Raw genomic sequence first — 12,204 nt, 5'->3', positions numbered from 1 at the left:
ATGAGTCAACCTTAGGAGGTGTTTTGGTTTACCTGGCGGGATATCCTAGTCAGTTCTCTACTACAGAGAAGCGCCACAGAGTGAAGAAGGAACAGAAAAGGCAAGTTAAAGTAGTGAGGAAGAATAGAGTGCCTGGATTTGTCAATTCACATGAAAACACATTTATATTTCTATATTTTAGAAAATGACAAGTTAGAAACAAGGCAACGGTTTACATTTCACATAAGACCCATAGCACTGTTTCACTGAGAGCGCAGGACAACAACTCTAAGCATCATGTCACATATAGTAAACAAAGCCAGTTGCTCTGCCTTTACAGGTAAGCCTATGGTCATGTATTGCGCTGAGAAATAGACAACATGATGCTGTTACACTGCCGGTTGGTTTCTTGCGTTGGTTTCTTCTTACATGTTAGATATCTATTATAACATATTGCTTGTTACATGGCATATCATTAATTGTTATGGTTGATGTAAGAGTGTGTGAGGTCTACTGAGGAAGTCTACCCACCGATGAGTGTGTCTGCACCCAGGTCAGTCTGCTCCTCGTTGGGGGAGCAGAGGGAGAGCTGTCCCTGCAGTAGTCTCTCCAGGGGCATGGAGATGGGCCTGTGGGTGAGGGGTGTTGGGCGTCTCTCCACCATTACCCCATCCATGTCCCTTTCCCTGTTCCGGGACCCCTCCCCCTCTGCCCCTGCCCCGGCCCACACTCTGTCCTTGCCGTCTGATATAGAGGCCTTGCGGTCCGATATGGAGGCCTTGCGGTCTGATATGGAGGTGGAGGACTCAGCGAGCTTCATCTTGGTTTTCTTGCGTCGGTTGGCAGGGGCGCTGGCGGTGCGTCGGAGGAGGTGGTCACTGATGGAGCGTTTCCTGAGGGCCGAACCACAGCTGGTGTCTACTGACGACTTAGAGGGCCTGTTGAACAAGCCTCTGATGCCTCGCAGCTGACGACCCTGGTGGGTGGAGAGAGGGAAGGGGATAGAGGGACAGAGAGAGATATAGGGAGAGAGAGTGAGGGGGAGAGAAGGAGGGGAGAGGAAAGAAGAATGAAGAGAGAGGGGTGAGAGAGAGAAATAGTGTTTATTATTTTGCATGAAAATATGAATTCCATGGTATGAGGAACGTTAGATAAGATGTGCCATGCTTTTCAATCACATCACAGTATTCCCACCACAATGCAAACATGCCTGAGAAACAATATAGACTGAAAACATTAACACACTTCACTCTACACAAAACAAAATATTTTCAGCAAATCACCACTTCTTTACATGAATTCAGATTAAGTGCTGAGCTGTCATTGCCCCTCCCACTCAGGTTCAGCACAGGCAGAAGACATGGGGAGAATCTCAATTGCATTTCCTCGATTCCTTGCATCGTCTCTCCTCGTCTCCTTTTCAAAACCCATTGGATTAGGTCAGAGGTCCGTCCCGTCTAATCTTCTCATCCAAAAGGTCTCGAGAAGGAGGCGAGGAGAGAGGACATGGGGAATCAAGGAAATGCAATTGAGATTCTCCTGTGGCTAAAGACATGCCCTTAGATGGCACTATAGCATAACGGTAAGTGCTAACCACAGACAAACAACCATCTCATTCTCTCACTCACAATCCTTGCACATAGTCCCTCTGTTTACCATTATCTGTGTAGTTAGTAATGCCATGAGCTCTGATTTTATGAACCCAATAATTACTGATAAAATGCATAGAAAATCACCTAACAAGAAAACACATCCACAATACACACAATATACCAATCTTAGATGTACAGTAGCATACACAAAGAAATACACCTGAAACCATATACACTCCACCACACACAGTGGAAACAGTTGACAGTCGTGCAGATGCCATGCAGCATACATAGTCTACCCAGGATACCTTGTTGGCTCCTAGAAAGTGCATTATGGTAAAGCTGGGGTTCAGGACTAGTGGACTCCACTGGAAAGGAAGAATGTACCAGCTTAGCTTGGGAGAATTATATAGATGACAATTAACTGTAATATATATGTATATATGTAGAAGCTGAAACTGATTATTCCCCTTCAGACCACTACTTTTCTATAGGGTCAGAGTAGCACTAGCCTGGTACCCAGATTTGATCTCACTAGCCTGGTCCCAAAGCTGTTTGTGCGTTTGCCTGCTCCATTGGCATTGTCAAGCAAATCATGTTTTGCAGTTCCATAAGAACATGGCAAGATACCAGAAACAGACTGGTACCCAGGCTATATTAAGGAGATCAGAAACAGACTGGTACCCAGGCTAAATTAAAGAGACCAGAAACAGACTGGTACCCAGGCTATATTAAAGAGACCAGAAACAGACTGGTACCCAGGCTATATTAAATAGACCAGAAACAGACTGGTACCCAGGCTATATCAAAGAGGTTAGAAACAGACTGGTACCCAGGCTATATTAAAGAGATCTGAAACAGACTGGTACCCAGGCTATATTAAAGAGACCAGAAACAGACTGGTACCCAGGCTAGGGTCAGTGGTGACACGTGGAGAAGAGGACCAGGGATACTAGGAATGGCTCAGACTGTACTGTACATATCTTACCATAGAAGGGTTATCTCACTGCAATGTACTGTACCTACCTTCCCATAGATGTCATGAACTGATACGTGGATAAAGATTGACGCCTCAGTCAACCCCTCCAAGTACACATGTCTATAACCTGAAGAGAGAGAGAGGGAGAGAGACAGAGAGTTATCATTGTGGAGAGGTCATTACAATACAGTACCCCATGTATATAAAAAATAACACTGCACGGAATAAGTACAAAAAAGCTCCTCAAGGACAATCTAGAGACACTATTTGCTGACTGCTACAAAGAGGGGAACGTAAGCAACTTCACTTTCTACAGAGACCATCCCCTGGCATGACACAGTACTATATAATCACAGACCATCCCCTGGCATGACACAGTGCTATATTAACCAGACCATCCCCTGGCATGACACAGTGCTATAAGAGGACAATACCCCTATGTCAAGAGAGAGGGTATTGGGTGGAAACTCAGAATACTAGACATTGAGGAAATTGAAACAACCTCTGTCAACATATTCAAGTCTGGGACAGTAATGGTGCAGGGCATCCTGATGTAGTTCCAGCAAGACTTTTACGGGATCAAAGAGAGAGAGCACAGCAGGAAAGGTTCTCTCTCTGTGACAACTCCCCCATCCTGAGTGAGTCTGATCAAACCTCATTAAACTGTCCTGCAGACAAAGATAGTCACCCCCCCTAGCACTGAAAACACCCAGGTCCCACAATTGCACTGCTCCTCCATCATTGGGAGGGATACATTTACAAAGCTGGAAAGAGACATGGTCGAGCTCAGAGAGCTAGTCCACACAATACAGACATAACAACCCCCCCCCCCCCCCAACAAGACCCAGAGGGCAGAAGGTGGAGATGGACGGCTGTCTGAGAGAGCTGGCTGCTCTACGGACTGAGGTGAGAGAACTTAAAGAGGCACACATGGTACTGAAGGAGGAGGTGACAGAGCTGAGGTGTGACAGAGAGCAGGATACTTCCCCAGAGAAGCCAGCAAAACAGCCCACCTCAGACCCGGACCACAACCTCAACACCAACCCAACAGGGGACAGACAACACAAGACCCACCAACCCAACAGACCCCACCCCTTCCTAACAGCCCTCCTATCAGCTCCCCTGATTGCTCTCTTGACAACCCCCACGCATCTACTGAGGACACATAAAAGCCAGAGATTGTGCTCCTCATTGACTCAAATGGCAAATACATTCAAGAGGATAAACTTGAACCCAAAGACAAAGTGGCTAAACACTGGTGCCCCAAAACTAGGTATGCCCCGGAGCTACTATCAGAGGACAGACTAGGGTCCCCCAACCACATCATAATTCACACGGGCAGAAATGACCTGAGAGCACAGCAGGAATGGGTTGCCACAGCACTCAAGGGAGTGATTGAAAAATCATCTTCTACTTTCCCCAACACACAAGTGGTTATCTCCACCCTGCTACCGCAAAAATACGTTCACCCTGCCACCATACAGAGGGTGAATGCAAGCATATCGCGAGACGATGCCTCAAAACCTAATGTCTACCTGGCCCACCACTCCACCCTGGACTTGAACAGCCTTTGCGACCAAGTCCACCTCCACAAGGCAGCAATCCCAACTTTTGCCAGGACCCTGAAGGACGTAACCCTAAATCGTAGTCCCAGCACCTCACACAGGAGCAACAGAGAAACAGACACCCCTCCCAGACCAGCGAGACACCCTCCCAGACCTGCAAGACCCCTCCTGAAGGACCTGCACCGAGAGAACCCAAGCCAAGTGGACATACACCCAGACCACAGCATCACCAGCAACACCACAACCAGCTAAGACCACCCCAAGCAAACCCTGGCCACACCCTATATAGGCCCCCTATATCACACCTATGCTCCTTCTACCCACCCCATGCCCCCCGCCCCTGAGGCAAGGACCTCAACATGACAGCAGAACATATGCCCAGGCCGTGAGCAGAGCAACAGGCCAACCCCCACTATTACACCCGCCCAAGCTCCATCCTGTGACCTAAGAGGTATGTATCCGATGCTCAACATGCTCTGCCCTACTGTGATGGTCCGGGCCTAAACCACAAAAACAACACTAGACACTATGGAACACAAAGCTTGTACCATCTCATCCTGGAATATACAAGGTCTGAGGTCATCTGCCTTTGGCCTAAAGAGAAGGAACCCAGACATTGTTATCCTACAAGAAACATGGTTTAAAGGAGACGGACCCACTGGTTGCCCTCTAGGTTACAGAGAGCTGTTAGTCCCATCCACCAAACTACCAAGTGTGAAATGTGGAAGAGACTCAGGGGGTATGCTAATTTGGTATAGACCAGACCTAACCCACTCTGTTAAATTTGTCAAAACAGGAACATTTTATATCTGGCTAGAAATGAATATGGAAATGATCTCAATAGAGAAAAATGTCCTTCTGTGTGCTACCTATATCCCTGCAATAGAATCGCCATACTTTAATGATGACAGCTTCTCCATCCTAGAGGGGGAGATGATCAATTTCCAGGCCCACGGACATGTACTAGTCTGTGGCGACCTAAATAACAGAACTGGACAAGAACCTGACAACCTCAGAACACAAGGGGACAAACATCTACCTGGAGGTGACAGTATTCCCTCACCCATATGCCCCCCTAGACACAACTACGACAACATAACCAACAAAAAGTCCTGCAGCTATGTCGGACACTGGGTATGTACATAGTCAAAGGTAGGCTTCAAGAGGACTCCTTTGGTAGGTAGGACTCCTATAGCTCATCTCTTGGCAGTAGTACTGTAGACAACTTTATCACTGACCTCAACCCAGAGTCTCTTAGAGCGTTCTGTCAGTCAGTCCACTGACATCCCTATAAGATCACAGCAAAATCACACTCTACGTGAACAGAGCTATGCTCAATCCTGTAGATGGAAGGAAAGTAATGTGGAAATCTACCAAAAAAACAATTTGGCAACAACAAATTCAATCCCTTCTAGACAATTTCCCAGACAAAATGATGCACTGAAACAATGAAAGTATAAACTTAGCAGTAGAAAACCTAAACAATATATTTGACCTCTCAGTTTCCCTGTCAAAATCTAAAAGCAGCCAACCTAAGAAAATGAACAACAATGCCAAATGGTTTGATGAAGAACGCAAAAACCTAAAGAAAGAAATGGAGATACCTATCCAACTAAAAACATAGAGACCCAGAAAATCAGAGCTTATGCCTTCACTATGGTGAATCACTAAAACAATACAGAAATACACTGCAAAAAAAGAAGGAAAGGCACCTCAGAAATCAGCTCAATGTAATTGAAGAATCCATAGAATCTAACCACTTCTAGGAAAATTTGAAAAACTCTAAACAAACAACAACAAGATGAGTTATCTTTCCAAAATGGAGATGTATGGATAGACCACTTCTCCAACTGCAAAAACATATACAGTACCGGTCAAAACTTTGGACACACCTACTCATTCAAGGGTTTTTCTTTATTTTTTACTGTGATCAACATTGTGGAATAATAGTGAAGACATCAACACTATGAAATAACACATGGAATCATGTAGTAACCAAAAAAGTTTTAAACAAATCAAAATATATTTTATATTTGAGATTCTTCAAATATTCATTTTTCCACTGTTCCGGAAGATTCCACCAGATGGCGACTGGCTGCTTATTGCAAATGGACAAAACATCACCAAACGGATATGGCCATTTCTCCTAAACGGAAAAGACTTCGAAGACAAAACTCGGTGAGCACAGGTTTGGCCAAATGGGCTTTTAGCCCAGAAACAAGATGGCATCGAGGCCTCAATGCTTTTTGAGTTAAGGCCCATTTTCTGGGATTAAAGGTCAAAAACGGTAATAGAGCGCTAATTTGACCATTTCACATCAAAGTACATGAACCTATGGTGTAAGGAAAAAAGAACCAACCATTTATGTAATGTAATTTACGAGAAATAATTCAATGTCCGTTCGGTGATGGTTAAAGAAATTTGTTTTTTTCCCCAAAAAAGTCATGTAGAGCTCCAACACCCGGCGGATGTTGGAGCTCTACATGATTTCTGTGATTTTCTGAACTCACACACACACACACACACACACACACACACACACACACGACACACACACACACACACACACACACACACACACACACACACACACACACACACACACAGTCAATAGGGATTGACACAGTGAAAGGCGTACAGACACACAGAGCCTGCAAAAGTTACCTGTGTTAGAACTATCAAAGAACCGTCAGACCTAGAGCTCTGAAACTTTATATACATGTTCTAGAGCTTAAGTCGATAGTGCACGGTGAGTTAGGTGGCCCTAGAAGGTTCTCAGGCCGATAAACAGCCTCGTCCATTAACAGTTTACAATGACACCTCTCCCGATAGCAATACATTGCCTGCTCACTTAACTTCAACCTGAAGCCTATGCGGGTTATGAATGCCATATCAAACTGTCTTCGATGACAATCCATCAGGCTACTATGAGGTCTACCTGTGTTGATTCTAAGCTTCCTGGAGCAACCGGAAGTGGTTAAATTCACCCTAATAGTGGTTTTGATTTCACAACCTGCAGTTAGGTAAAAACACCACATTCAACCCTCTATAAATCAGTCAGTTCTTAATGTAAATACTTTAAACTCAGGATTCTGTAAACGCCTACCCCAAGGAGGATATGTGTTCACTTTCAGCTTCCTGTGCCAACCGGAAGTGCCTAAAATTGGGTTCATAGGGGCTGTTTAGAAGGGTTAACCTCTCTAGGGGGTGTAGGACGCTACCGTCCCACCTGGGCAACATCCAGTGAAATTGCAGAGCGCCAAATTCAAAAACAGAAATACTCATTATAAAAATTCATAAAACATAGAAGTGTTATACATCGGTTTAAAGATTAACTTCTTGTTAATCCAACCACGGTGTCAGATTTCAAAAAGGCTTTACGGCGAAAGCATACCATGTGATTATCTGAGAACAGCACCCAGCAGACAAATCATTACAAACAGTTACCAGCCAAGTAGTGGAGTTACACAAGTCAGAAATAGTGATAAAATTAATCACTTACCTTTGATGATCTTCATATGGTTGCACTCACAAGACTCCCATTTACTCAATAAATGTTCGTTTTGTTGAATAAAGTCCCTCTTTATATCCAAAAACCTCAGTTTTGTTCAGTAATCCACAGGCTCAAAGGCAGTCACAACAAACAGACGAAAAATCCGAAAAGTATCAGTAAAGTTCATAGAAATATGTCAAACGATTTTTATAATCAATCCTCAGGTTGTTTTTAGTCATAATAATCAATAATATTTCAACTGGACATTAGCTTCGTCAATATAAAAGGAAAACAAGTAAGGCGTGCTCTCGGTCGTGCGCATGAAAAACCTCTGGGACACTGAATGGTCCACTCATTCAAAGTAGTCTTACTCCCTCATTTTTCAGAATACAAGCCTGAAACAATTTCTAAAGACTGTTGACATCTAGTGAAAGCCATAGGAAGTGCAATTTGAGTCCTAAGTCAATGGATACTGTAATGGCATTCAATAGAAAACTACAAAAAATCCCACTTCCATATCAGTTGTGTTATACTCACAGACATTATTTGAACAGTTATGGAAACTTTAGAGTGTTTTCTATCCAAATCTACCAATGATATGCATATCCTAGCTTCTGGGCCTGAGTAGCAGGCAGTTTACTCTGGGCACGCTTTTCATCCGGAGGTGAAAATAGTGCCCCCTACCCTAGTGAGGTTAAAAAGGTCACATCTTTCCAAAAGCTACCCTCATGAACTATAAATCAGTCATTTCTCCCATCAGATGTCCAAGAAAAACTCACACACACACATACAGCAAGGGCGGAGTAACACAGTGTGGGGCTTACAGACACACAGAGCCTGCAATAGATACCGGCATTCACACCATCAAATAACTGTCAGACCTAGAGCTCTGAAACTTTACATATATGTTCTAGAGCTTAAGTCGATAGTGCACGGTGAGTTATGTGGCTTTAGAAGGTTCTCAGGCCGAGCAACAGTCTCGTCTATTTGCAATGACTTCAATTCATTATGAATGACGTGAAAATGACATTTAGAAAAGTCCCAGAATCACAGGACTAGGTGCATTGAAACCGCCTCGGCCCATAGAGACAGGTCCTGATTATACATCCTAGTGATTTCTATCTAAATGAGTCCCAGGTCCTGATCACACTTCCTAGTGATGCCTATATAAATGAGTCCCAGGTCCTTTTCATATATCCTAGTGTCATGACTGTCCTGCTCGATTCAGGTTACCAATGACCACAATCCTGCAGAGAGATTCTACCCCCACCAGAGGAGAAGGTTGGATCTCAAGGGATAGGAAGATGGGGGTGGGGGGGTTATGACACCTCACGCCCATTGTAAATCTAAGGCAGGAGATTAAATTCCTTTGTCCTCTCACTATGGAGAACTATGGAGAACATTAACATGCAATACATGGACTTTGGGACAAGGGGTTCCATCAGCCACAATGGTGGTAATGACGATATATGGAATATGAAAATGAATGTCATTTTGGTTTTGTTAATAAAAGTTAAAGGACGACGTTATAACGAAAACATTGTAACTTTAAGAGTTTTCCTAGTATATGCTTGATGTTTATACATTGTACGTTGGGTGGAAAATGTCCAAATCAAAGAGAATGTTTTTGTAAAGATGAAATGTGAAGTTAGTTGTCTAAATTGGATTTGAGTTAAATCCAGACCTCCAGAGGCTGATACTGGCGGGAACCGCCCACATCCGAGCCGAGGGTATAAGACATGTGAGTTAAGAATTAACATATCAGACTAAGTGACCCGAGCTGTAGCCAAGGTCTGAGTAGTCAACGAACCCAAAACACAACACGAGGTTGAAGACAAAGGAACCTTATTCTATCCATGCTACGGATGAGTAGCTGCATCTAAGAGGGTGAATTTAGAACAGATCACCCGGTCCCCACTCCCCATCGAAGCGTGTATCTATACTGTTTTCATTCCTACGCTGTGAGCCCTGAGCTACAGGGCTGGCTGTCCTCAGAAGACCCCTTTCAGAACAAGGGCGAGGAATCAGACCACTAAGCAAAAAGGACACTGACATCGTGAGGACAACAAGAGAGCTGCACCAGAGAATTGTGCCATCCGAGAAGACGAAACGGTCCACGCAGAGACCCACAGCGGAGACCTTCAACACGTAATTACATCATTATATTCTGACCCATAAGAGCAGCAGTTCGGGCCAAGGTTAGGGTTAAAATAAGCATAGCTGACAAATGCACCCTAATGTATATTTCTCTCGTGTACTTTCTCCTTTTCTCTCTCTTTTGAATCCCCATGTTGGGTAACACGCGTCAGAGTGTGTTGGCCCGTTGTACTAAGTTCTAACCAATAGCCTAGACTGTGTATTTGTGTATGTGTATATTTTATTATCATTTTAGCTTTCTATTAAATAAATAATCAACTAAACTTGGTGTGGTACAAACTCATTGGTGGGACTCGGGATTGTGCAGATTCCCGGATTATGCAACGTTCAGAATGAGACTGTAGAGGAAATTGATTAATTAGCGACTGTTGTAAAATCAATATTCTAATATTCCTTGAGTTAATGTGGGAAATAGAAACTCAATAAAACTAATTTTCCCATGATGCCCCAGGTTAATGAGTTAATAATTGCCTGATTCATTTAATCACGTAATTATAAACCGTTAATCATTCGATGAGCAGCAGTTGTCACATTAACTAATACAACGTCACGACACCAGTGATGTCTATCTAAATGAGTCCCAGGTCCTGATCACACATCCTAGTGATGTCTATCTAAATGAGTCCCAGGTCCTGATCACACATCCTAGTGATGTCTATCTAAATGAGTCCCAGGTCCTGATCACACATCCTAGTGATGTCTATCTAAATTAGTCCCAGGTCCTGATCACACATCCTAGTGATGTCTATTTAAATTAGTCCCAGGTCCTGATCACACATCCTAGTGATGTCTATTTAAATTAGTCCCAGGTCCTGATCACACATCCTAGTGATGTCTATTTAAATTAGTCCCAGATCCTGATCACACATCCTAGTGATGTCTATCTAAATTAGTCCCAGGTCCTGATCACACATCCTAGTGATGTCTATTTAAATTAGTCCCAGGTCCTGATCACACATCCTAGTGATGTCTATTTAAATTAGTCCCAGATCCTGATCACACATCCTAGTGATGTCTATCTAAATGAGTCCCAGGTCCTGATCACACATCCTAGTGATGTCTATCTAAATGAGTCCCAGGTCCTGATCACACATCCTAGTGATGTCTATTTAAATTAGTCCCAGGTCCTGATCACACATCCTAGCGATGTCTATCACATCTCTCAAAAGAAACAAGTTGTCCATTACCGTTTGCCCAGTGAACTATTGTGTCCAAACAACCTTTCAGCCGACACTTCAACAGTATTTTGTAATCCAAGAAGAGCAATGATACTGGCCTCCAGTTCTTCAATAGAGCTAAGTGCCCCTTCTTCGGCAGTAGTGACAGCACTGCCAGCTGGCAGCTGACTGGTAGTACAGAGTTCTTAAAGGACTCCCAAAAGACCTTTAAGAGCAATGATACTGGCCTCCAGTTCTTCAATAGAGCTAAGTGCCCCTTCTTCGGCAGTAGTGACAGCACTGCCAGCTGACTGGTAGTACAGAGTTCTCAAAGGACTCCCAAAAGACCTCTAAGAGGTTCCTCCCCAATTCACCCCAGAAACATTTAGAACACTCAGCTGTCAGTCCATCGACCCCCAGAGCACAACCTGTGGAGAGCTGCTGCACAGCCGCTGTTAGTTCCTGAAACTAAAGATCCCCCTCTAGCCTAGCACTCTGATCAGGCCTGGGCTTAGGCAGCCTCTGTAGAATCTCCTGAGCACACTGTGGCAGATCTCAGAGCCCAAAACCCTGTTCCAGCTCCCCTTACTGACATATATCCTGATAAACCACTAGGAGCCCAGAACCCCGTTCCATCTCCAGAACCCCGTTCCAGCTCCAGAACCCCGTTCCAGCTCCAGAACTCCGTTCCAGCTCCCCTTACTGACATAGATCCTGATAAACCACTAGGAGCCCAGAACCCCGTTCCAGCTCCAGAACCCCGTTCCAGCTCCAGAACTCTGTTCCAGCTCCAGAACTCCGTTCCAGCTCCAGAACCCCGTTCCAGCTCCAGAACTCTGTTCCAGCTCCAGAACCCCGTTCCATCTCCAGAACCCCGTTCCAGCTCCAGAACTCTGTTCCAGCTCCCCTTACTGACATAGATCCTGATAAACCACTAGGAGCCCAGAACCCCGTTCCAGCTCCAGAACCCCGTTCCAGCTCCAGAACCCCATTCCAGCTCCAGAACTCTGTTCCAGCTCCCCTTACTGACATATATCCTATCTAGCCTTCCTGCTCTAATCCTCCCCTCCACTACCTTCACTCATGTATAAACACCCCCCCCCCCCCCCCCCCCCCTCCCCGTCATACTGCAGCAGGTCCTGTCTAAGCTTCTCAAAAAGCTTAGACCCTCTTCTGGGAGCATAGACATTAACAAACAGAAAACCCCCTATTTCTGTCTGAACCACTAACACACTACAACAAGGAGCTCCTCTTTCAGAAACACAACCACTGTTTATTCATT

General features: G+C 44.5%; 1 protein-coding gene across 1 annotated transcript in view; it reads right to left on the bottom strand.

The window, feature by feature from the left end:
- LOC106581476 (1-phosphatidylinositol 4,5-bisphosphate phosphodiesterase eta-1) overlaps nucleotides 1–12,204 on the bottom strand; it is a 187,303-nt gene that overhangs the window by 4,165 nt on the left and 170,934 nt on the right. Inside the window, exons 21-23 of the mRNA XM_045704038.2 lie at nucleotides 2,598–2,677; nucleotides 1,880–1,939; nucleotides 511–955 (exon numbers count right to left, since the gene is read on the bottom strand). Of these exons, the coding sequence (XP_045559994.1) occupies nucleotides 511–955; nucleotides 1,880–1,939; nucleotides 2,598–2,677 (585 nt within the window). The remainder of the gene's footprint in view (nucleotides 1–510; nucleotides 956–1,879; nucleotides 1,940–2,597; nucleotides 2,678–12,204) is intronic.

This window comes from Salmo salar, chromosome 20 (assembly GCF_965601325.2).
Source record: "Salmo salar chromosome 20, fSalSal1, whole genome shotgun sequence".
Classification (NCBI taxonomy): Eukaryota; Metazoa; Chordata; class Actinopteri; order Salmoniformes; family Salmonidae; genus Salmo; species Salmo salar.
Note: the sequence above shows the minus strand (reverse complement) of the source record. Positions and strands in the feature narration are given on the sequence as shown.